This window comes from Sarcophilus harrisii, chromosome 4 (assembly GCF_902635505.1).
Source record: "Sarcophilus harrisii chromosome 4, mSarHar1.11, whole genome shotgun sequence".
NCBI lineage: Eukaryota > Metazoa > Chordata > Mammalia > Dasyuromorphia > Dasyuridae > Sarcophilus > Sarcophilus harrisii.
Window position 1 is genome coordinate 72,121,917 of NC_045429.1, and position 26,188 is coordinate 72,148,104.

The 26,188-nt window shown below is 39.2% G+C and overlaps 1 protein-coding gene across 2 annotated transcripts in view; it reads left to right on the top strand.

Moving 5' to 3' along the window:
- LAMC2 (laminin subunit gamma 2) overlaps positions 1–26,188 on the top strand; it is an 80,650-nt gene that overhangs the window by 47,076 nt on the left and 7,386 nt on the right. For both annotated transcript variants that reach the window (XM_031937019.1, XM_012547720.3), the window contains 17 exons: positions 167–303; positions 1,293–1,415; positions 1,985–2,174; positions 2,952–3,064; positions 6,127–6,345; positions 7,437–7,619; positions 9,158–9,403; positions 12,541–12,686; positions 13,161–13,317; positions 14,365–14,570; positions 15,470–15,549; positions 18,056–18,205; positions 18,796–18,940; positions 21,135–21,284; positions 22,467–22,581; positions 24,429–24,628; positions 25,963–26,121. In XM_031937019.1, the coding sequence (XP_031792879.1) occupies positions 167–303; positions 1,293–1,415; positions 1,985–2,174; positions 2,952–3,064; positions 6,127–6,345; positions 7,437–7,619; positions 9,158–9,403; positions 12,541–12,686; positions 13,161–13,317; positions 14,365–14,570; positions 15,470–15,549; positions 18,056–18,205; positions 18,796–18,940; positions 21,135–21,284; positions 22,467–22,581; positions 24,429–24,628; positions 25,963–26,121 (2,719 nt within the window). The remainder of the gene's footprint in view (positions 1–166; positions 304–1,292; positions 1,416–1,984; positions 2,175–2,951; positions 3,065–6,126; positions 6,346–7,436; positions 7,620–9,157; positions 9,404–12,540; positions 12,687–13,160; positions 13,318–14,364; positions 14,571–15,469; positions 15,550–18,055; positions 18,206–18,795; positions 18,941–21,134; positions 21,285–22,466; positions 22,582–24,428; positions 24,629–25,962; positions 26,122–26,188) is intronic.

Sequence of the window (26,188 nt, forward strand, 5' to 3'; positions counted from 1 at the left end):
AGGTACTTTTACTAATGTGGACAGGTTTCTTCTTCCAGAACTGTCAGGGATTGGTGAGAAGGAAGGAAGGGGGAAGATATTATGGGTGAACCAGCTTTCAGACTCTTTACATCGACCAAGAGATAACCTGCAGCAAGGTTACCAATTTCTGAAATGACTCTTCTAGGTGTCGGCCTGGTTACTATCATCTGGACAAAGACAACCCTGAAGGATGCACTCAGTGTTTCTGCTATGGCCACTCAGCCACCTGCAGCAGTTCTGGAGTTTACAGTGTCTACAAGATCACTTCTACTTTCCATCGAGGTAAAAGCTCTTAATTGCTTCAGTTTCCCAGGAAAGGTGTATTCATAGATACCCTAGGAGTACATTTCTTTAGGAAAGATCATAAGTTTTGAGCAGAAATGAACTTGTGGGTCACTTAGCCCAACATCCCTTCCCCCTATTTTACAGATGAGCAAATGAAGGGCCAGAACATCAAGGTCACATAGAGAACCAAAGCTTAAACTCAGGGCCTTTGCCACCAAATCAACTGGGTTTTTCCACAATCAAGATGTGGTCTCCTGCTTGATTGATAAATGAAGTTGTCCTTTGATATGTTATTGCTTCAGAATACTGAATAATAATAATAATAAAATATCCTGATATTTGGAAGAATTCACAGGTGAACGGTTTACTTACATTGAGTTATTTTTAGATTCCCACCAGATTTTAATTTTAAAAAAATCAAAAAGTTAGCATACAACTAATTTCCTATTAGTGTGAATAATGAATCCCATGAAGTGGTCCCATTATTTAAATTTGCACTGCATATTTTCATTAGGCTGGAACCAATTACCATATTTCATATGACTATAACTTTGGAGATTATAGATTTGAATATATGACCACTCTGGGAGATTCATTATTTGCACTAATCAAGATCTACCTGTACTTTGTTATATCTGTCTGTCCTTGTTATATTCCCCCAAAGCAACTCATGATCACTAACACATCTTCCAGAAATGTTTTGGGGATCCTTTGAGATCTTACCATGTTCCCTAAGCTGGAGTTTCTCCTTCTACCACCTGGATGATTTTGCCTTGCTGGGGCTCTAATCGTATAAATAAAATGAGTACATCAACTTGCTATGATTTTGAGGTGAGGTACGGGAGTGGCAATAACCCAGGGAGGAAGGCTGCTGCTCCCTCTGAATGTTGCCATCCTTTCACAAAACTCCAGTCACCCCGGGCTAGTTACAACTCTGTAGTTAGAAGCATCCTAAGTGAAACCTTTTTTATCTGCTTGTTTTCTAGATGTCGATGGCTGGAAGGCTGTCCACAGAAACAGAGCGCCGGCACCACTTCAGTGGTCTCAACGCCACCATGATATATTTAGTACAGCCAGGAGATCTGACCCTATCTATTTTGTAGCTCCTGGTACGTAAAGCAGGGCATTTATTCAAAGGGTAACTAACTTCTACAAGCTATGAAAATCAAGTTGATGAACTGAAGAGGAGAAATATCGAAGTCCAGTCATTAAGTGTTCTACTACTACGACTCTGTGTCTTAACAGAACAATGATATTGTTCTACTAGAACAATAGAAATAATTATTTTCTAGAACAATATCTAGAAATAGATATCAATGCATTAGAAATAATATCAATTATTATTGATATAATAATATTTAGAAATAATATCAATGCTTTAGAGGCAATGTGGCCCAGGGGATAAAGAGGTCTTTGAATGAGGAAGATTGCATCTGAGTTATGCTTTTGCAACTTTGGGGAAAACATTGAACTTCTTAGCATTTTCTGGAAAACCTTAAGTTGCAGAGGTGTTGACCTCTGATAGAAGGAGTATGGAGAGTTCTCATTGAACTCCCAGATCCAAGTTCTCTTTAAATACTTTTTTTCTCCCTTTTCTCCCTCTCTCCCTTCAAAATGATGTTTCCTTGTGCAATTTCATCACTAATTCTTTCTTTTCCCATGACATTTTACTTTATAGCCAAATTTCTTGGAAACCAACAGGTGAGTTATGGACAGAGTCTCTCTTTTGACTACCGTGTGGACCGAGGAGGAAGGCACCCATCTACCCATGATGTGATTCTGGAGGGAGCTGGTCTTCGTGTCTCAGCCCCTTTAATGCCATTTGGGAAGACCCTGCCATGTGGAATCACCAAGACATACACGTTCAAGTAAGCAGAATTATGCAGGGTTGCCTGTGATCACTTCTTCATCACTGAATGTGCTTAGTGAAGTGCTTAGTACATAGAAAGGGTTTGACAAATATTTGTTGACTGATTATAAATCAATGAAAAAATAATTTATTGAGCATTTACTATGTGGTAAATAAGCAATGATTTTGTGCTGAGTTTTAGAAACATACCTCCAAAAGTGAAGATTGTCCTTGCACTCAAAGAACTTATATTTTAATGGGGAGAAACAACATGTTAGGGAGTGATGACCAGGGACTTGGAAGGGTACAGGAATGGTGAATGGAGCCATAAGGAAGTGGATATTCACACCCTTTCTAGGAACAATGAAAGAGTTGATTTGATTATGGTTTCAGAACTGGAAGGGGGTGAGGAGGAGGGGACAAGTGTTGCATCCTGAAGCAAGCTGCTGGGGAATGAAATGAACTGTAGTGAGTGGGGTAACCAGCAATGGTGATGGAAGGTAGAAAGGTAAAAAGGTAATTTATGAAGTAAGAGTCCTGGGCACAAAAGGGCACTGCACTCAGTCCTAAAACTCATCTCCTGTATGTGAGCAAACTGTTAGCAAAAGCGTTTTACCTTCAACTTAGTTCAAATCAAGGAATATTTTTAAAGCGCTAACTTTTATCTGAGTGTTTGTATAGGACTACACTGTTCAGTTTCTGTTCCCAAATTTTAAGGTTTGGTTTATAATCAGCAAGGCTGTGGGGAAAATGATTTTAAAAAACAACAACAAACTTTTGGTTTTTAAACATACAGACTGACTGAACATCCAAGCAGTAAATGGAAACCTCAGCTGAGTTATTTTGAGTACCGCAGATTATTACGGAATCTGACAGCCCTCTGGATCAGAGCTACATATGGAGATTATAGTAAGTGACTAATAAGTCTGGAGGAACATTTTCAGGGGAACTTCCGCAAATTAGCAGCCAAAATGTTCCTACAAAATATATACCCAATTCCTTTGTTCCCGTTTGTGGTCTTCTTGAAATGCAAGTAGGGAAGAGATACAATTACCAAAAGTATCAATTTATGATTCAATAGAAATGTTTAAAACCCTAGTTAAAACAACAAACATGTATCAAGTACTTTGTATGTATCAGATACTGAGCTAAACATCAGGAATATAAATACAAGCAACAAAAAAATAGTTTCCTCAAGGAGCTTATATTCTTCTTGGGGAAGACAAAAGGCTGGGGAAGGTGAATGGCATTGATGGCAAAGTCAGGAAAAGGAGTAAAGAAAGGATGGTTGCTCAAAGTGGAGGTTCTAGGAGGAACTCACCAATGAAAGATTTCTTCGAAGAGATCTACCAGAATGAAAAAAATGTAGTCATATTCTGTGGAAATGCCATAATATTGTTAGTATTTATGTTCCTTTTTTATTTTTGTCAGCTGAGCATAATAGGACAAAAGAGGAATTTTCCTCTTCTTGATTTTTAGACAAATATGTCTGAATTCATAATAATTTACCAGATTGTTCTTCCTCTTGACTACAGGGCTTGATTCACTATGTCATGTTGACTCTCCTTTTGATCTCTATATACAGTCACCTACCAATTTCTAGAGAGGTATATTTATCTATAAATGGTCACATAAACCCTGTTCACATCTGAAGAACCATTTAGAGAGAGTCATGCAAACTCTGGAGTTTTTAGCCTTGAATTGAGCTGATCTGAATAAACAAATAGGATTATAGAGTGATCTCTAGTTTATTTAATTTCTTTTCTCATGTGAGGTGGTTTCCATAGTGGAAGCTCCTCAGAATCTCCATGAATATTTAGATAATTTTAGCATAAAATTAGATACAATACAATGCCTTGAAGAAGACTACAGAGATACTCTATTGAGCTTATAGATTGACATGTTGTAAGCAAGACTGTCAGGATTTATACATTTCCAACTTTTGGTCAGTTCTCCTTTGGTCTGATTCTACAAATTGATAGTTTAGTTGCCTGTTTCAACTTTTCAAAGGCATAAAAATAGAATTCTCAAAGTCTAAATATCACATGTGAAACCATCATTGTTTCGCTTTCCTGGGCTCAAGTTAGTGAATCTTTGGATATTTTCATAAGCACAGACCTTCTTCAAAACATGCAAGTATTTTAGCAGATTGACCCAAAATCATATAATTCAAGTAATTATGGAATTTTAGGGTTACAAGAAATTTTAAAGATGAAATTTACAGATGAGGACATTGAGTCCTAGGAAGGTAGTAGCTTGTCAAAAATACAACTAGTGAGTAGCAGAACAGAGAACTCAAGCCTTCTGATTCCTGGTCTAGTATCCCTTATCAAACTGTTGCTTCCCTAACAGGTTTTCTGAATTCTGACTCCATTTCGTTGTTTGATTAGGTTTTCCTGTTCAGATTATTACAATTAGCAGAAATCACAAAAATCATGCTGGTTGCATTTGATGTCTTTCTCCAGATCCCAGTTTGGCCCTCAGTGCTATTTATCAGTCCATTTATTCTTCATCTATAGATTCTTTGTCTCATTTCTCACAGAATTGGCAAATAATTTCCTTTTTCATTATCCTTAAGTTCTCAGCCTTAGCTGGTGCTCCTCATTCAGAAGTGATGAGCCCTCCTATTTCTTGATTTAGAATCTTGAGGTTATCTGATGTAAGCTCCTTCAATTCTTCTCTTCCAAACCTCCAAACATGTGTTTTCTCACCTGTCTTCTCTTCCTTACACTCTTTCTCAAAGGGATGAAAAGATTTTTTTTTCCTTTTCCATGGTATGCCCTTGATCACATTATCCTTTGGGGACTTCATGAAATCAATCATCCCCCTATCTCTGACATTTTTATCCTTCCCACTAACATGCTCAAGTCTTCCCAATCCCTTTTTAAAAATGTTCTCGAATTACTATTCTCTTATACTATCATTACATTTCTTTCCTTCCTTTTTCTGCTAAAATTCTATAAGGAGTAGTCCACTTAATATCCACTCACTTCTTAAATCCCAGCAATATGAATTCTATCCCCTCTGATGGGCTGAAACTGTTCTCTCTAAAGTTAGCAATGATTAAATCCAAAGGACTCTTTTCAGGCCTTGCCCCTTAAATAGCCTGACATTGTCTCTTCCCTTGATTTCCATGATACTGAAGTTCACTGGTTCTTCCTCTCTCCCTTTGACCTTCTTAATTAATTCTTCTTCCTCCTATTTTTTCTTTAAATGTCAGCATTTCCTAAAGCTTTGCCCTTAGCCTTCTTCTCCAATTTATATTCTGTCTCAGTGTTCTCATCTAACCCCAAAATTTCAATATAACATCTGTGTTTAGTACTCTCAAATCTAAATCTCTGATTAGTAATGGACAGATGGTTATTGAATAAGGCAAAGACAAAGCAGTGGTTTTTGGTGTTTTGGACCATTATCTTTCTTCCCTAAGGGAACTATACCATTACTATGACAGAAAAAAATGAATGATAGCCACTTAAAAAATTTTTTTTATTTTTTTGCTTTTATTTCACCTTCACTTTCAAATATATCCCCACCAACTTCTTTACCCGGTGCAGTTCAAGAAAACCAATCAATTATAATAATACAATAATTGTTAATAATAGTTAGCATTTTATATTGTTTTGATGTTTATAAAGAGCTTTACAAATACTATCTCAATATATGTACTATATACATATGTAGCATAACATAAACTACATATACACACATACATACATTCATGCACGCAATATTCCATGCTTATAGTCCTCCACCTCTTCAAAAAAGTGAGGGAGATACAGTTTCTCAATTCTTCTCCTAAATCAAACTTGGCCATTATAATTTATAATTCAAGTTCATTTTTTTTGAATGGTAGTAATTTTGATCTGGAACAAAGGAAAAGAAAATCAAATGCTAGATCTAACTTTCATTCTTATGGTCCCTGCTCTTTTTCCAGGCATATTCTTTTTTTGACTGATTTCTTGGTATTTTAGGCACAGGATACATTGACAACGTGACCCTGATCTCAGCTCGTCCCATCTCTGGGACCCCAGCACTATGGGTTGAAAAATGTGTGTGTCCTGCTGGGTATAAGGGACAATTCTGCCAAGAGTGTGCCCCTGGATACAAAAGAGACTCTGCCAAACTTGGGCCTTTTGGAAGTTGTATACCATGTAACTGTCCAGGTGGAGGAGCTTGCGACCCAGACACTGGTGAGAGAAACTAAACCAACTTTTTGGAGGTAGCATAGGTGATTAAGGGGATAGATAGATATATTTGTATGCATTTTTATATATATACATATCACATATACCATATATGTGTGTGTATGTGTGTGTGTAGTGATAAATATAGGGGTACAGATGTACAATAAAAGTATAATATACACACACATATATATTTTATATGTGACTACATGTGTGTATGTAAATATATATGGGTATATATTGTGATACTGTATGTATGTATGTGTGTATATATGTGTGTGTGTGTACATATCTCTATCTAGCTATATGAAGGATTTTGGGATTGTTAAAGGATGCGAATTGTGCCTGATAATAATATCTGTTGATAGAAAAAGAATAAAGTGAAATAGTTAAAGAATATTCCATCAGTTTGGTTCAATTATGGAAATTCTATGCAAAGGAATTATACTGCAGAATATGTTTGTCATGGTTCAGTTTTGGTGGAAGAACTGGTATCGAGTTATTTAGTTATGTCTGACTCTTTGTGACCCCACTGGGGGTTTTCTTGGCAGAGATAATGGGGTAGTTTGCCATTTCCTTCTCTAGCTCATTTTACAAATGAGGAAACTGAGGTAAGCAGAGTTAAGTGACTTGTCCAGGATTTCACAACTAGTTCATATCTGAGGCTGGATTTGAACTCATGAAGATGAGTTTTCCTGGTTCCAAGCCCAGTGCTCTACCCATCATGCCATTTAGATACCCAATATCTCAGTAGTTATAATCGTCTCTATAGTTATAATTAGGTTGTAGGAATTTTACAGAAGGACCAAAGAGGATATGAATACTAGCTGAATGTGGCAAGTTATAGCTAATGTTCTTAGCCTGGGCAGAAGGGTGAGAATGGTCCTAGATTTGGGCAAAGGATGGGTCTATCTCCACTTGGCACTTTAGTGAAAAGTGCTGGTTGTTCCCTTGATGGAGTTTGGGGAGAGCTTGGGGATGCAGATTTTTCTTAGCAGGTTTTGTTCACAAGCTCCATGCAGGTTACAGAAAAGTCATTTCAGTTGATTTAATACTTACTTTTACTCATTTCTCTGTCCTTTTCCTGTGTTTTCCAGGAGATTGTTATTCAGGAGATGAAAACCCAGACATTGACTGTGCTGACTGCCCCATTGGTTTCTATAATGATCCCCAGGACCCACGCAACTGCAAGCCATGCCCTTGTCAAAATGGCTTCAGCTGCTCCGTGATGCCAGAAACAGAGGAAGTTGTCTGCAATAACTGCCCGCAAGGGATCACTGGTAATGGCCATGCTCCCTTTATGACCTAGCTGATTTCTCTTCTGACAAGAATGACACTGCATAAACAACACCAATTTCTAAGGAATTTACCAACTTTTATAGCTTCTAATCTCTTTCCCACCGCTTTTTGTTGGTACAACATAGGTGCATTAGGTACAATTCAAATTGCAAAGAGCACTGGGTCTAGAGGGCAAGATCCCTAGTTCAAATCTCAATTCTGTGGTTTATTCTCCATATGACATTAGATGAACCACTTGTTCATCTCTGGGTCTTAATGCCCTTATCCATAAAAATGAGGGTGTTCGACCCAATTATGTCTAAAGTCTTTTCCAGTTTCTAAATCCCCATTCTATAGATAGGATTATTAAGGAATTCAGAGTTCTCTAATCCAACTTGCACACAAAACGTGAGTCATATCTACACTATCCTTAAGAACTGACTTTCCAACCTCCACTTGAATACTTCAAATGACAGGAAAGTCAGTGGCCCCCTTTTTAAATCAGAATAGCATTTGCCTATTTTCAGTCTCAAAGAATGATCATAAGATCATAGATTTGAGGTCGAAGACATGTTGTTGTTCAATTATTTCTGATTCTTTGTGGCCCCTTTTTGGGGCCAGTACCTTTTTGGCAAAGGTACTGGAGTGGCTTACCATTTCTTTCTCCAGTTTATTTTATAGATGAGGAAACTGAGACAGACTTGTCCAGAGTCACACAGTTAGTACGTGTCTTAGGTCACATTTGAATTCAGGAAAATGAGGCTTTCTGACTCCAACTCCAATACTCTAGCCACTGAGCCAGCCACCTAGCATCCTGGGAGAGACCTTGGATGTCATCTAGTCTAACTCTCTTACTCTACAGCTGAGGCAACAGACACAGAAAGGAAAATATTTTGTCACTTTAGATTTGTCACACAAATAATTCATGGAAGAGTCAAGATCTGAACTTAGGTCCCATGACACTATATTCATCAGCAGTGTTTAACACTCTTTATTATCCCATATTGCCTCCCAAAGTCATTCTTTCAAATACTCAAATGGAACTACAATCTTATTTGGGAGTTTCCTCCAACCATGCAGATCGCAGATCATGGTCCATTTCTCCCTGAGCATCTTGGGAGAATCTGGTCCATGTCTTCCCAAAAGTTTGCCCCATGCTTGCCTTGCTTTCTCCCAACTTTGAAAGGGTACCAGTGCAATGCTCTACTCATCTACCTGTCCTCCCTTGTTCTTGACCCAGAACCAGTCCCTATACTCATTCTTAGGAGTTTCCTTAACCTTTATTCTTTGGAGTTCCAGTCATATTTTGCAGGTTTCTCACCCTTACCATGAGTTCTTCAAACCCTACAACTCTCCGTTCAGCTTCTTTATGACTGCTCTATGCTCTTTCCCCAACACGGGGTTCAGATTACCATTGTTTCAGTGCCAGTGTGGGCTTGTATCCTTGGAATGACCCCAGTCACCTCAGCTTTTTCTGATCTTTTAAGAGCCTTGCTCTGGACTTGCTAATGGTTGTTTTTGCTTCTCTGTCCCTTCCCAGGTGCTCGCTGTGAGCTCTGTGCTGATGGCTACTTTGGAGACCCCTTTGGTGAAAATGGTCCTGTAAGACCCTGCCAGCCCTGTCAGTGCAACAACAATATTGACCCCAGTGCACCTGGAAAATGTGATCACTTGACAGGGGAATGCCTGAAATGCATTTATAATACAGCTGGCTTCCATTGTGACCAATGCAAAGAGGGCTACTTTGGGAATCCTCTGGCTACTAATCCAGCGGACAAGTGTCGGGGTAGGAATGTGACCCTGGAGGATTTGATGGTACTTGTGTGTGTGTGTGTGTGTGTGTGTGTGTATGTATCTGAATGCAAGTTGTGCATAGAAACAGGGGAAAGAAAATATTGGAATGACCAGGCAAGGAATATGGAGTTCCCAAAGTACAGCAACTAATCCCTTGTGATCTCCCTGACCGATTTAGACCTGAAACCGCTTTCATCTTTTTCCTATCATTTCCCTCTTTTTAGCAAGAGACCTTTCTCATTCCCTGCCCCCTCTGTGGCAACCCGTACTTTTCCCCTGAAATAACTGTTCATTCCCCATTTTGTAGGAACCTCCTGCATTGAAATGTAAGTCCCTTGAAGGCAGAATCTATTTGTTATTATTTTTTATTCTTATTTTAGTTGTTTCCCCAGAGTTTAACAAAGTTCCTGGCACATAATAGCTACTTAATAAAAACTTGCTGATTTATTGCTAATTAGGAATCCTCCAAGAGGGCTGGGGCATTGCAGAGCAGAATTCTAGCAGGGAATTACAGGGTCTCTAATGGGTTAAAACTGGGTGAGGAGCTTGAGGAAGCCAGGTTTACATTCCTAAAGGGAAGAGGAGATAAAAAGGGGCCATAGCTTGGGTATAATCCTGAGGCAGGTAAAGTGGAAAGTGGCTGCCAAACCTGTTGGGGGAGAGTCATAAATGGCTCCAGAATAAGGCAATACAAAGGAAAGCTGAGAGAGGGACAGGGTGTATCTAATAAGGTGGTTTAAGAGACCCTTGCAGGAAGTTAGCACAACTGGGCTGCGGTATGAGTGACTCTCAAAGCTTCCCTTGGAAAGATTCCGTTTTTAGTCAAGTATCTTAAAGGATTCCTAAGTCTAATCCTGCGCCGCTGTTTTGGATACTACCCGACTCACAGGATTGTTGAAAGATAAAAGCTTTGTAAACCTTTAAGGCTCTTATATAAATGTGAGTTGTTATTTCAGATGAAAGGAATTATTATCTATCATTCCTCACAAGATCATAGATTTAAAGCTGGAAAGGATTCTAGAAGCTATCAAGTCTAATTCCCTTACAGATGAAGGAACTGAGGTTCAGAGAGGTTAAATTACTACCCAAGATCACACAGCTCTTAAGTGTTAGCAGGAGGATTGGAACCCAGAGTCACACAACTAGTCAGTGTCTGAGGTCGGATTGGAACTTGGGACCTCCTGATTGCAGACCCCAGCAGTCTAACCACTACACTCCCTGTCTATTTATTCTACTCTGTCCTTTCAAGTCTTACTTATTGCATGTTGGTGTTAAGGCTAGTAATGAGTTCAGTGTTTAAGTTGGAACTTGATTTTATGACTTGGAGTATCCAGACTCTAAATTATATACCTGGTCCACAGGGTCTTGGTGAAATAATCAAGGCCTAAATGGTCCTTGGACTTCTGGACTTGTCAGAATCCCTAATTCCCCTTAGAGAATCCCACATGTTTACAGGGGACCCTGTGTATCAGAGATGTCATGGCTAAAGATAATGGGAAAGCATCAGCTCTGGAATCTGCCCTCAGAATTTCCCTCTGACTATTACCTCCTATGTGATATAAATCACTTAATCACCCCTGTCTTCAATTTCCTTGTTTTTATAATAAGGGAATTTGAATAAATGGCATCTGGGTCCCTTCCAACTCCTATAGATCATATAACTGAAAATAACCTGACACCTGTATGGGTCCCCAAATATTGCCAATGAAAATGAATCCTCCGGGGATCTCCTGCATCAGATTATTTCTTTTTTAAATTTACAATAGCTTTTTATTTTTCAAAGATAGTCTTCAACATTCACAATGGCAAAACCCTGCTTTTCATATTTTTCCCTTCCTCTCACTTCTTCCCTCTCTTAGACAGCAAATAATCCAATATAGATTAAATATGTGCAATTCTTTTAAACATATTTCTACATTTATCATGCTGCATAAGAAAAATCAGATCAAAAAGAAAAAAATAAGAGAGAAAAAACCAAGCAAGCAAACAAAAATGGTGAAAATACTATATTGTGATCCATATTCAATCCCCATAGTCCTCTCTCTGGATGCAGATGGCTTTGTCCATCCCAAGTCTTTTGGAATTGGCCTGAATCACCTTATTGTTGAAAAGAGCCAAGTCCATCAGAATTGAACTTCACCTAATCTTCTTGTTGTATATAAGGCTCTTTTGGTTCTACTCATTTCACTTAGTATTAGTTCATGTAAGTCTCTTCAGGACTTTCTGAAATCATTGGATCAGATCATTTCTTGTTAGTTTGAGAAGAAATCTACTTTTATGTGGTACAAAAGGCACCAGGTTCTAAAGGGCTTTAAAAGAGGATTTTATATCACTTCTTGGAGGTAGTAGGGAGATAGTGGAATTTATTGAATAGGAAGATCATTTTGACAACTGAGTGAAAGATGACCTGGAATGGGAAGAGAATTGAAGGAGAGGGACAAACTGCAGGTTATTGCAGCCATGTAGGTGTGAGAAACTGTCCCAAGTGATGGCAGCCACATAAAGAAAGAGGTATAAATGAGACGTTATAAAGGTTGGACATCACAGCAGAATGGAAATGGGGATGGGAAGTGGGAGAGAGTGAGAATTGGAGGATGACTCCTGAGTGATTGGGAGAACAGAGATGATCCTTGACAATTATAGTGCAATTAGAAAGAGGGAAGGTTGAGGAGTAGATAATAGATTCAGGTTTGGACATGTTGAGGTTAAGATATCTGTAAGATGACATCTCATTCAAGATGTCTAATAGGCAGTTGGAGATGTGAGGGGCTGGAAGTCAAGAGAAAGATTAGGGCCACATATGTAGATTTAGAGATGATAATAGAATCACCAAGAAAAATAATATAGTGGGAAAAGAGTAGTGGTCTAGGGTAGGCAATAAGAGACTGAGAGACAGACTGTTGCAGTATTAGTGTATGGATCTTCTTTCTGGAAATATGCCTGTTTGAGAAGTAGATTTCTGCTGATAAGTAGAAAGCAGAAACAGGTATTATCTGGACCAGAAAGGGGCAAGAATTCTTTATCCAGTGACCTGACATTCTTCATATTTATTTTTCATAGCTCTTTTTTTCCCTCCTGAAGTTAACCTTGTTTAAGATTTTTCCTTTATTGTCCCTCTATTTTCTCTAGCTTGCAACTGCAACTCAGTGGGATCTGAGCCCCAAAGGTGTCGAAGTGATGGGAGCTGCATCTGCAAGCCGGGATTTGGGGGTGTCAGTTGTGATCATTCAGCATTAACCAACTGTCCAACTTGCTACAACCAAGTGAAGATTCAGGTAAGTAAGCTCTTTTCCTAATGTTACCTGCCACCCAGAGTATTTCCTGTTTAAAGTCCACAAGGATTTCAAGGATAATAAGAACTTCAGTGATGGATGGGTGGGAGATGCTCTGGTGGGAGCAGCTGGAGTTCTTTCTGACTACTTGATAGTGGTATTAATGAAATGGTATTTAAGGTCCCACAGCCCTTTCTGTGTATGTTATTTTTTAAGGAATGCAATTCGAATATAAATCAATACAATGTAAATTAATTTGAGAAGTCATAACACAAATGCTCTCCAGATATCTCTCCAAAGCTCAGAGAAGAATGTAAATATTTGTTCTTCAGGGTCCCAAAGGAACCTCAAATGTAGAACAAGCTGAACTCTGGACAGAAGTGTTTCAGAATTTCTCAATAGGTTCTAGTCTCAAGGGTGACTGGGAAATCTTGGTTTCCCTCTGTGTTCTGATCCTATCTCCCATGCTGGTTTCAGCTGGACCAGTTCTTGCAGCAACTGCAGAGCCTGGAGGCTCTAGTTTTGAAGATACAGGCTGGTGGTGGGTCCCTACCCAATGCAGAACTGGAAGGCAGGTTGAAGGCAGCGGAGGGGACCCTTCAGGACATTCTGCGAGAAGCTCAGATCTCTGAAGGTAATGAAGAACAATTTCCCTTTCCTTTAGACAGAAAAGGGAAGGAAAGGTCACTATGGGGAGGTAGTTCTATGCAGTGGAGTGTCTCTGCTTGGATCAGTATCTCTAGGGCCCTGAGTCTCAAGCCTTTATCCTTGAGGCAGCACAGTCCCCTGTAAAATGGGCTGAATTTGGAACCACAGATCTGGATTCAAATTTCAGCTCTGCCATTTGCTTCTTAGGTAATTTTAATGATGTGTTTGTCCTTAACTCTAGATCTGACCATGTTACTCCCCTCCTCAATAAACTACAATGGCTCCCTATTGACTCTGGCACAAACCCTTCTCTCGGGCATTTAAAATTCTTTACAATATGGCTCTAACCTAAGTACTACCCTAAGTACCATGGCCAGTGGTCCAGTCAAAGTGACCCTCTCTCTTTTTCTCACACATGATCTGCCTTCTTCCAATTCTGGCCATCCCTAGCCTCTGGAAGGCACTTCTGCTTTACCTCTACCTCACAGAATTGGTCTCTTCCTTCAAGATATAACTCAAGTATTACTTTCTATTCTCCTGACCTGTCTCTTTCCCTGCTGCTAGTGTTCTTTTCTAATTACTTGATATTTATTTTGTATTTCTTCTATACAAATCTATTCTCTGAGTGTATACATAGTATAGTTTCTACAGAAACTACAGAGTAATCTCTCTAAAGAATATAAGTTCCTTGAGGGCAGGGATTATTACTTTTTTTGGGGGTATGACCAGGGTCTCCCATGTTGCAATAATAAATAAACACTTGTTGATTTATTGATCATTGGCAAATTACTTAACCTCAGAGGGCCTCAGTTTTCTCATGCATAAAATGTGTTTGAATCTATGATCTCATGATCCTCTTTGGAAAATGAAGAACTGTTAAGGCCTTTTTGACCCAGTATGCAAGCACGATAATCAGAGGACATTTGTATCTTTTGTAATCCTATTATCCTAATGAACTTCTCTTTGTTAAGCCTACTGATTTCATAATGACCAACCCAGGAATGAGTTACTCTGTCCCTTTATATATGTCCAGGCTCCAGTAGGTCCCTGAAGCTCCGCCTGGATAAGGCAAGGGCCCAAGAGACCAATTACCAATCACGACTGGATGAACTGAAGATGATGGCGAACAGAATGCTGGCCTTGGGGAATCAGTATCAAAGCCAAGTCCAGGATACCCGGAGACTGATTGCCAAGATGAGATTGAGTTTGGAGGAAAGCAAAACATCCCTAAGCAATACTGTAAGTTCATCTGTGTTCTGAGGCTTGTAGGTGAGCTTCTCAGTAGAAGACCCAACTTTATTCACTTGACCACTTCCACGTCTTCCCCGATCCTTTCTAATCTTTGCTCTGAGTTTTTTCCTGTCATCTCTCAGCCTTGGAATTTTCTTTCTTATAAGCCTTCCATCCCTACCTTTTGGGTTCTTTTTTCTCCATCAGATCCCAGATTCTTTACTATTCTGTAACCCCTCTTATTTCACTCTCCATGCTGAGCTTCTACCTCCTCTCCCTTCTTTCTGCTTGGTCCAAAAAGTTGGTCAAATAAGACAGTGGAATTGTGAAAATTGTTCTGATGAGGGTTTTGTGCTTTTCTCTGCAAGAGGCAAACCCAGATTAATGTTCCACTAGAGTTCTCCAATGTGATTCGTTGTGGTAGGGTAGTGATTGTGGATTCTCAAAGACAATGGCAGATGAATGCAAGCTGAAGTGGACCAGACAAAGATGGAAAGGCTTGAGTCCAGGATCAATTGATGAACTGTGATGTCAATTATTTGGGGGCCGACCTAGCTGATTTTTAAGAGGCTCATTACTAGGTTTGACTACTATATTGTCAAAATCACAGACCCTTGAGGAATTGAGGTACACATCCAATTCTGTAGAGGCAGGATAGGATCAATTGAATTATGTTATTTGATCTGAGGGAAGGAGGCAGTGGTGGGGAGATGGGAAACACAAGGATCAAGGATCAGATGCTGTGTTAGGGAATTCGGATTGACTGGGTCAAGTTGAGATATGGAGATATACCCTGTGCCATAAGGATGGAATAGCACCAACTGGAATGATGCTAGAGTCAGATTCCTCGTTTCTGTGGTAGAATGGTTAAATGGTAGAACATAAGACCTTTCTATTCTTCCCTCCAGAATATTCCACCTTCAGACCAGTATGAAGGACCAAACAGCTTTAAAACACTAGCCCAAGAAGCCTGGAGTTTAGCAGACAGGTGAGTCACATTTGGAGGTATTAACCTGGAGGCTGACTCACCCAAACTGGAGATTTAACCACAAGGGCTCTCTGGTCGATCTTGTCCTGGACTGAACAACCATCCACCTGCCTCTTTGTGGATCTGAATGCTTGGGGTTTTTGTTGTTGTTGTTGTTGTTGTTGTTTTTTAAAGGGCTGGAGTTCTTCAGATATACAATAATGTAGGAGTTCTTACCTTTTTTTTTTTTTGGATCATAGATATCTTTGACAATCTGATAAAACCAATGATCCCCATTTCAGAACAATGTCTTTAAATGAATATATTAAAATATTTAGGATTACAAAGAAAGCTAATTCTATTGAAATAGTTATGAAAGTGTTTAAAAAGTTCACAGACCCCAGATTAAGCGTCCCAGTGGTAGTGCAACCTACAGATGTTTCCTTTTATAAGGAACGGTTCTGGGATAAAGGCTGGGAGCATTTTGTTCCCAGCTGCTCCAAGTGTGACTCGTGGGTTATGTACTTGCAGGGCCCAGCTCCTGGGGCCACCTGGAATTGGAATGAATGAGCTTTTGGGAAAGAACTCTCTGTAGCCTGAGGGGACTCAAATGCTCTATTCCAACTAAGCCCAGGAACAAGTATCAACAAGTAATGACCAGGCAGTCTGGTTGGGGGCCAACCCTACAATCAGACAAGCTTGACAGGGGCCTGATGACTGCTGGAAAACATATGGCAGGGCTCCTGCAGCTTTTGAGAGTCCTTCTCAGAGTCTTAGTGTGATGCTCAACAGGTGGGGGGAAACTCAGTTGATCTCCTATGGAGCTGAGTCAGTCCAAGGGGGCTGGTTTGGACTTCTACAGGGTGAGCTATCCCTGCAAAACTTCACTCGGCTTTTGGGGGGAAGGGCAGGAAGAACATCTGGGATGATTTTGTTGACAAAGGTTTCTTTGGAGTCAGGCCCAGTTTAGGAGTGGACTAACGGGAGAAAAAAATAATCTGGCAGAGACATCGTGAGAAGCTTCTTGGTATAAAAAAGAGCCTTGAGTTGGAGGAAATCACTCACTTTAGAGAGATTATACAGAATCAATATTTCTGTATGTTGAAGGGATCTGTGACTTTCACTCATTTAGCAAACTTTTATTAATACCTACTGTATTCAAGAAACAGGACATAGTATATTGTTGTTATTCTCATCTAGCATGCTGCATTGTCCTGGGTTTAGAGTCTGCCTCTGTGTCTAACTGTATGACATTTAGGAGCTCATTGAACCTTTTAAAAATACTATGATGGATCCATGATCTCTCCATTGTCAATGTTCCCTCCAATCCCGCCCCTGTCTAGTCCATCACTCTCTTGTGCATATTCTCCTACAAATTTGCCCTATAGGAGACACTCAATTGGAAAGGATGAACAACTTGCCTCACTTTGACTTAGTTTTGCAAGTATGCTGGAAGAGGACCTGAGCTATCCCTACTTCATCCCTCATTGTTGATACATCCCCAACCTATCTTCTCTTTATTTGAATAGTAAATAGACTACGAATCTTCTTAGTATTTCCTTATTTCTTATTTGTAGTTAACTTAAGTACATTATATACTTCTTCATAATCCTCTGAGGAATACTCATGTCTAATTAGAGACTTTAGGATTAACAACCATACAATAATACTAGTAGACTATTAGAATTTACAAGCTGGGCCTTTGTATTAGGGAGAAGTTTGAGGTCATCAAACTTATTTGCAATTTCTCAAAGGCAATCCAGTCCATTCTCCTGCTGCTCAGTTCTGGGCCTAATGTGTCCATTTGTGGTATCTCTCCAAGAATAGATGAGTTTTGTGGGCTCATTTTCTAATTCCATCTCACAATCTGGATAGTAGATAATATTCCCATCTTCTTCTTGTGTGTGTGTTTTCCCCAAAGCCCTCCTGGGATGCTCATTGTGATGAACTGGGTTCTTGATGGCTATGTTGGATGAGTCTGTTAGATGGCAATTTCTATCATTTAAAACAAGGCATTGAGTACAAGTCCTCAGGTTTTAACTATTGAATAATGAAAGATCTTGAAATCAGATATTTTCATACATACATATGATACTGCCAAGAGGGGAAATTTCTTGATTCTTCATTTTACGATTGTTCTCCAGAATACTGGTATCAGATTCAAACAGAAGGGGGGCCATTAAACTTCATGTACAGATCTCTGCAGGTACCTACTGAATTTAGAAAACCACATAATGATATCATCTAAATCCTATTGTAGTTTTATTTATGTCATTATTTCCTAGTTAGATGATTCAAGTAGCACTCTTGTTATGATGCTTATGATACACCTGTTTCTGTTATTTAAAGGATGCTCTATTATATCTACTCTGAGGTAGTTATTCACTTTTCTACTTATCTTTCTAAGGCTAGTCTGCTCTGCCATTCCCTTTCCTTTGATTTCCATGAAAGATCAAAAGGAAGAAGGCAAATGTTTCAACCTTTGTTTATGAGAACTCTAATGGGATTTCAAATTCTTACCTTTCAGTCATGTAAAGTCGGCTAATGAGATGGAACGACTGGCTGGGGAAACCAGGGATTATTCTGACCAAGCCTTGGAACTGGTTCGCAAAGCTGTGATTGAAGGAGTAGGAAGCAGCAATGTGGATAGCTCTGTGGTACAGGGGCTTATGGGAAAGTAAGTTTGAATTCACTATACCAATTATTGGAAGGGACAGGGATAGAGAAAAAGGGAAGACTTTTTTTTTTTATGAGAACCTAGCAAGTCTGATTCTTTCTAGATGAGATAATAATAAAACTCTTGTGTATAGTAGTTAACAGTAACATTGATATAGCTCTTTAAAGTTTGGAAAGCACTTTTACAAATATTACTTTACTGGATAGAGCACCAGCCCTGAAGTCAGGAGGACCTCAGTTCAAATCTGACCTCAGACACTTAACATTTCCTAGCTGTGTGATCCTGGGCAAGTCACTTAACCCCAAATTGCATCATTCAAAAAAGAAAACAAAACCCTAAAAACAAAAATACACAAAAAAACCCCAAACAAATATTACCTTACTTGATCCTTATAAAAACCTTATTAAAAAACCCTGGGATATAAGTGCTATATTATATCCATTTAGGGAAATCGAGGCTGACGGAAAGGATATAACTTGTCCATTCACATAGCTGGTAAGTGTCTGAGGCAGGATTTGAATTCTGATTATCTTGATTCCAAAGCTAGAGTTCTATCCATTGCAAATTCTCCTGATGGTCTCTTTCTGTAGATTTGAAGAAGCTAAATCCCTGGCCCAGCAGTTGCAGAGGGAGACCGGTCAAGCTGACGCTGAAACAGAGAGATCCTACCAGCAGAGCCTGAGGCTCCTGAACTCCATGCCTCAATATCCCCAGATCACTAACCAGGCTTTCCAGGTGAGAGGGACCCCAGGCACAAACTGGAGGCAGCAAACAGCAGAAACACACAGCTCTTCTTCTCATCTTCTGGGGATGCCATTCCCCTAGTGTATATTCCCTCAAGTCCAAAGGATGCTCTTTTTTCAATCTACCTTGTATGAACAAAATTTTGAGAAAGACATGACAAAGCCTTGATCTCTTAGAAGTGGCAAATTGTGAACTTAAAAGCTGATTTTTCAAAAAAATAAATTTTTACTGTTGGTCAACAATCAACAAGTATTTAAAAAAATAAAATAAAGTTTTATTGACAGTCAACAGCCAACAAGCATTTTTAAAATAAATAAAATAAGTTTTCACTGACAGTCAACAATCAACAAGCATTTAAAAAATAAATAAAATAAATTTTCACTGACAGTCAACAATCACCAAGCATTTTAAAAAATAAATAAAATAAGTTTTCACTGACAGTCAACAATCAACAAGCATTTAAAAAATAAATAAAATAAAATTTTATAGACAATCAACAGCCAACAAGCATTTTTAAAATAAATAAAATAAATTTTCACTGACAGTCAACAATCACCAAGCATTTTTAAAAATAAATAAAATAAAGTTTTATCAACAGTCAACAGCCAACAAGCATTTTTAGAATAAATAAAATAAATTTTTACTACCAGTTGACAAACTGACTGGGTGACACTGAGCAAGTCACTTTCATCCTATTTACCTCAGTTTCCTTATCTATAAAATAAACTGCAGAAGAAAAAGGAAAACCACTCCAGTGTCTTGGCTAAGAGAACCCCAAATGGAATCATGAAGAATTAAACATGACAGAAATGAATAAATAACAAACAACAATGTGCAACAGAGTATGCTAAGCAGTGAGAATATATAGAAAGGCAATTATTGCTTTTTTTTTTAATAATAGCTTTTTATTTTCAAAATACTTCTCAACATTCACCCTTGCAAAATCTTGTCTTCCAAATTTTTCTCCCTCCCTTCCCCCAACCCCTCCCCAAACAGCAAGTAATTCAATATATGATAAACATATACAATTCTCTTATACATATTTCTACATTTATCATGCTGCACAAGAAAAATCAAATCAAAAAAGAAAAAATGAGAAAACAAGAAGCATTGTTATCTTTTTAAAAAATATTTCACCTTCATTTTCTGATCCATCCTTTCTTACTCTCTTTCCCAGAAAACCAGCCCTCATAACAAAGAATTAAAAAAAAAAAAAGGGGAGGGGGGGAGAATAGTTCAACAAAACTAATCTACCCATGGAAAAAATCTGACACTCTATGCAATGCTCCACAGCCACATGATTCCACCTGGCTTCTCATATCTCTTCTTAGGGGCCAAAACTGGTCATTATAATTTCACAGTGTCTGATACAGTGGCCGCCCTTTTCCCAGATCCCAGGGACCAGTGGGAACTGTGGCAAATTAATTACTAGGGAAGGTTTAATTTTTCCTGTATCCTAACTAAAAAAGGGTTGCTTCTATTTGACCTAAGAGATGGCTTGCAAAGCTTGTTTGCTTCAGAAAAAGTCTATTCTTCCTGCAATCTTTGCTTGGGGTCCACCTTCCCTCCCCCTAATCTATCTGCTCCTTTCTCTTACATTTTTCCCCGGGAGGTCCTCTAAGGAGCTATAAACATAGACATCAAACAAACAAAAACAGTGACTTGGTGATTTTGGCACAGGCACAGATTTATATGAAGAACCCAAGAAGATGGAAAGTTTCTCTGATGTTTTTGGAGCCCACTTTTCTTTGCCCTGGGGCCAGTGCTTACTCTTAGCTTTTTCACTCCTTTTGTATATTGCTCCTATTTCTAGACAGTCACGTCTTTGCAAGGTCCTACAGACTGGTCCTTGTCATAGGGGGAAGAGCAGGGGGGAAAGAAGTATTTATTAAGTACCCACCCTGTGTCAGGTACTGTGCTACCCAAATATTATCTGGGACTCTGGGAGGGAGGTGCTGTAATAATCCCCATTTTACAACTGAGGAAACTGAGGCAGGCAGTGATTAAATGATTTGCTCAGAATTACATATCTAATAATTATCTGGAGCCAGATTTAAATTCATGTCACTTTGGGTTCATAGCTTTCTCTATCCCCCAACTCTGCATTACCTATGTCTCTGTCCTACAGAATGACTTCTTTCCTCTAGCAGGAAAGTAAGGTTTCTTGATGTCCCTGTGATTTCAGATGGAAACAAAGAGAATCAGACAGAAAGCTGACTCTCTGTCTAGTCTGGTAACAAGGCACATAACGGAATACAAGAATTTGCAAGATCACCTGGGAAACTGGGAGAAAGAAACAGAGCAGCTTTTGCAGGATGGAGAGAAGGAGAGACAGGTACGTCACTTCCACTGAGAATGATTTATGAGCATTTTGGGTGAGAACATTTTTAAAAACCTTAAGGGTAAGTCTTTATTTAATTTATTCTCTAAACAGTCTTTATTATATATATATATATATATATATATATATATATATCACTATAAGGTATACCAGGCTTTATTCATGACAGCATTGCTTAATAAAGTCATTCAAATCTGATTTATTATCCCCATTTTACAGATGAAACTGAGACTCAGAGAGCCTTGAATGACTTCCCTAAACTGGCATATAGCTAGTGAGTGATAGAGTCAGGATTTGAACCCAGGCTTCTGATACCAAATCCCAAACAAATATGGACCAAATGACCCATCAGCAGCACAATGGCTTTTTTTGACTCAGATTTCTATCTAAAGATGTTTTGAAATTGAGCCTACTTGTATCTAGGCTGGGGGACAAACATAATCATAATGTTAGTCACCTAGAACTACCCAATGAGTCAGTATCCAGATTTGGGAATAGAATCTGGGCCTTTTGACATTTAGTTTGGGAATCTGTCCACTAGCTGTGCTAGGGGTTTAAATTTGTGGGATTTTATTTATTTGAAAGACAAATACAGCTTTATTAGAGAAAACTGGAGTTTGACAGCCTATGATAATTTATTATATTTTAATAAATGTATCATGAATCAATAAAGGAAAAGTTAAGGGCAATAAGTTCATTATCTAGTTAGCTATTGATTCTTAAATGTCCAAAATAGAGTGGTATTAGAAAGGAAATAGAGGAAATAGTATTCTTTAAATACCTCAAATCTTAAGTACATCAAAAACACAGATATACAACAATGATAGAAAGCACAAAGGAGTCTTCAGACCATTTTTAAAAACTTCTTCATATTCTGATAAGGAGAAATAACACTCCCCAGCCTTTACCCTTAATAGCGAGATTTTATTTAATAATTTGCAAGATGAGGTTTTCAAAACCTGACTGATTTTGTTTTGTCCCCGCGTCTGTGTCTTCGAGCCATCCAGTGTTTTGTCCTTTCCCAGAGAGTGGGAGATTTCATCTGTTTTCGTGTTCCTGTGCAGTGAATTATGGCATTCTGTTATCATGAAAGAGAAATGCGTCCGGGTTAATTTTGTTTGGTCGGAATGCGCTTCTAGGGTGCCTCTAATCTAGGTTGTACCTGACTATTTACAGAAATCGGATCAGCTGCTTTCCCGTGCCAATCTTGCTAAGAGCAGAGCCCAGGAGGCCCTGAGCATGGGCAATGCAACTTTTTATGAAGTGGAGAGCATTTTAAAAAACCTTAGGGGTGAGTCTTTAATTTTTTTTTTTAAATCCAGAACCATGATTTTATTGGTATAAAAAAACTCTCTTTTCTAAAGCAGATTTGCAACAGCTGTGTCCACTCTTAAACAACAACCTGGCAGCTAAGTGACTCTGGCCCTGGCGTCAGGAGGATCTGAGTTCAAATGTAGCTTCAGATGCTTAATAGCCACGTGGACCTGGGCAAGTCCCTTAACCCTATTTGTCCAGCCTGTGTCAGAAATAGACAGTTCTATTACAGAGTCTCTGAGTCATTATTAATCTAATCAAAATTATAATAGTTAATATCTACATAGATTTGCTAAGTTTTTTTTTTACATACATCATCAAATCTGCGTCTTGAGAGTGTATACTCTAGGTACCATTATTCCCTTTTTACAGATGAGGAAGGATGTTCAAGGCTGCATATATAATATCAGAGTAAGGATTCCAGCCAGGTTTGACAGACCCCAGGTCCAGCACTCTATCTATTGAGCCCTGCTGTTTCTGAATTCTTTATCTTTGCTGGAACTAGAGTTGGGTCTAATTTGTCACGGTAGAAAATGCTTGTTACTGTTCCCAGAAATAGCTACCATTGCTCCCTGGTGATGCCGTTAGCCTGCTTCATTAGCATGGGAAACAGTAGGAAATTATTGTTCAACCAGAGAAAAGAAAAACCTTCCCAGAAGCTCCTTTATTTAGATTCTCTACCAATTACTCCTTTCCCACCCAAGCCCACCTGTTCTTTCTCCCACCTATTTTTTTTTATTCAGACCTGTCCTGTAGCTTCATGAGTATACACTATTAGCCCTTTTTTTTTTTTAAATTTATTTTTTTTATTTAATAGCCTTTTATTTACAGGATATATACATGGGTAACTTTACAGCATTAACAATTGCCAAACCTCTTGTTCCAATTTTTCACCTCTTACCCCCCCACCCCCTCCCCCAGATGGCAGGATGACCAGTAGATGTTAAATATATTAAAATATAAATTAGATACACAATAAGTATACATGACCAAAACGTTGTTTTGCTGTACAAAAAGAATTAGCCCTTATAAATGCTTTTTCATGGATTGATTGAACAATCTTTATCATTGCAGATCAGAACCCACTCATAGTCTTAGAAGTTTGTTTGGGGCACTTAGAGATCAGGTGATTTGCCCAGGTTTACATGATCAATGTGTGTCTGGTGGTATTTGAACTCAGGTCTTCCTATTTCTGAAACCAGTTCTGTATATACTCTACCATGACGTCTCCCTTTGTTTCTTAGCAAGGAGGCTCAGGAATATAAGTTTCAAGTATTTAGAGTTATAAATTCTAAACTTTTGTCTGTTCACAACCTGTGTGGCCTTGGGTAGAGCCAATTATTTGCCTCAGTTGTCCCTTTTGAATGCAGGTAGGTGGGTAGATGGGAGCTGTTTGAATGTTTAGAGAAACTAAAACAATACATTTGATTTATTTTGAAATATCAGCTCCAACCTGAGGGACGACTGCCTCAGAAATTAAAAAAAAATCCTAACAAAAAGGAGTTTAGGTCTCAAAGAAAATATTTCTTTAATTGTGTCTCCTATGTATGCATATATTGTATTTAACATATACTTTAACATACTTAACATATATTGATCTACCTGCCATCTGTGGGAGGGTGGGGGGAAGGAGGGGAAAAATTGGAACAAAAGGTTTTGCAATTGTCAATGCTGAAAAATTACCCATGCATATGTTCTGTCAATAAAAAGCTATATTTTAAAAAAAAGAAAAAAAAAAAGAAATTGTGTCCCCTGATTTTTAGACTCTTCCATTAAATCATTAGTAATCCCTTGGACTCAGGGAACTCTCTTCTCCCATCTCAGAATTTGATCTGCAGGTCGAGGATCGGAAAACAGAAGCAGAAAATGCTATGAGGAGACTCCCCTTTATCAGTCAGATGGTTGCAGAGGCCGATGACAAAACAGGGCAGGCAGAGAGGGCCCTGGGCAGTGCTGCTGCAGATGCCAGGCGGGCAAAGAGCATGGCAGGAGAGGCGCTAGAGATCGCTGATAATATTGAGCAGGTGAGTTATTGATATTCTGGGCAGGGGAGAGGGGGGCAGGGACCCTGGAGAAGGATGGGAGAGGAAGTTGGGTCTGCCCCATTTGGGCTCCTAAATGAAATTGAGACCTTGTCTAGCCCATGTCCATGTGGCTGACCTCTTCTTGGGGGAGAGACAGGCTCGTCACCAGCTCTGACAGAAAGGACATCATTTGTGTCCCTTTCCTCATGTCCCTTTCCTCAATAGGATTGGACCCAAAAGATTCTCACATTGGTTTTATACACATGGGATTCTAGTTCCAGGCATTCAAGCAGGTATAATTTATCTAGATGAGAGTTATATGGCTGTCTTGATTTCAGAACTTGAGATTCCAACTGGGAGCTTATCTCTCATGTTTAATCTCTTACCAGGAGGAGATGGTGGTCATTTAAGCCCTTATTTCATCAAGTGGTAAGAGAGACAGAGAGAAATAGAGATAGAGGGGGGAAAGAGAGATGGACAGACACAGAGACAGGGAGAGAGAGACAGAGAGATTCAGAGAGAGACAAAGAGATACAGAGACAGAGACATAGAGACACAGGAAGAGTCAGACAGAGACAGAGATAGAGACAGGGAGAGAAAGAGAGAGAGAGAGAGAGAGAGATACAGAGACAGACAGGGAGCAGAGATCCCTTCCACTCACCCACTCAGAGCTCTTGACCTCTACACTATTTAGCTGTACTAGGTCTTCTATTAGGAAGAGATTGTGATCCATCTCTTTCCAGGTTGTGTTACCTATGGAAACAATATCCAAAGCTATGTCATGAGCAAAGACCATATAAATATAATTTTCCTTCTATAGCACCTGGCACCGGGTCCGCTGTAGTTCAGTGCTTTTCCCAAGTGCTTATTGATCTGACTGATGTTGAGCTAGACTTCTGTACAGAGGTAATAGCTCCTAGATTATATTAGCTCATATTAGCCTCCAAGATGAAGCAGATCTGACTCCCCACTGAAACCCAAGAGGCATCCCAAAGGAATCAGGCAGCAGGACACAGAGAAATGTAGATTTGTTTTCCTTCTTTTCTGTTTTCCCATCGTTTCCCCAACATGTTTATTGTTCCATTAACGGTCAAGCTGAGACAGGAACACAGTCATGTTGTTGACACCCTTCCAGTCCTTGACAGACCCCAAAGTGACTTGTTTGAAACCAAGCCTGGGGATGGATGTGTTCCCAAAACCGGCCTTTCTCAGCAGATCTAGTTCATGTCTTCAAGGGTCAGCTGCAGCTGTTTGTCTTCCTAATTCATCTCGGGGTTGTTTTCTTGCCTTGTGAATAACTCCCCTCTCATCCATGGCTCCATTTCTCCTCCCAGGAGATAGGGAGATTGAACTTAGACGCAAACACAACAGCAGATGCAGCCTTGGCACTTGAGAAGGGAATGGCCACTCTGAGCAGCGGGATCCGGGATGTGGAAGGAGAGCTTGGAAGGAAGGAGCTGGAGTTTGGTCAGGATGGGGATGCTGTGCAGAGGGTAAGTTTCCAGAGGCTGACTTGTGAAAGAGCTTGTGAAATCAGCCCATTAACCACCTCCCTAAGTC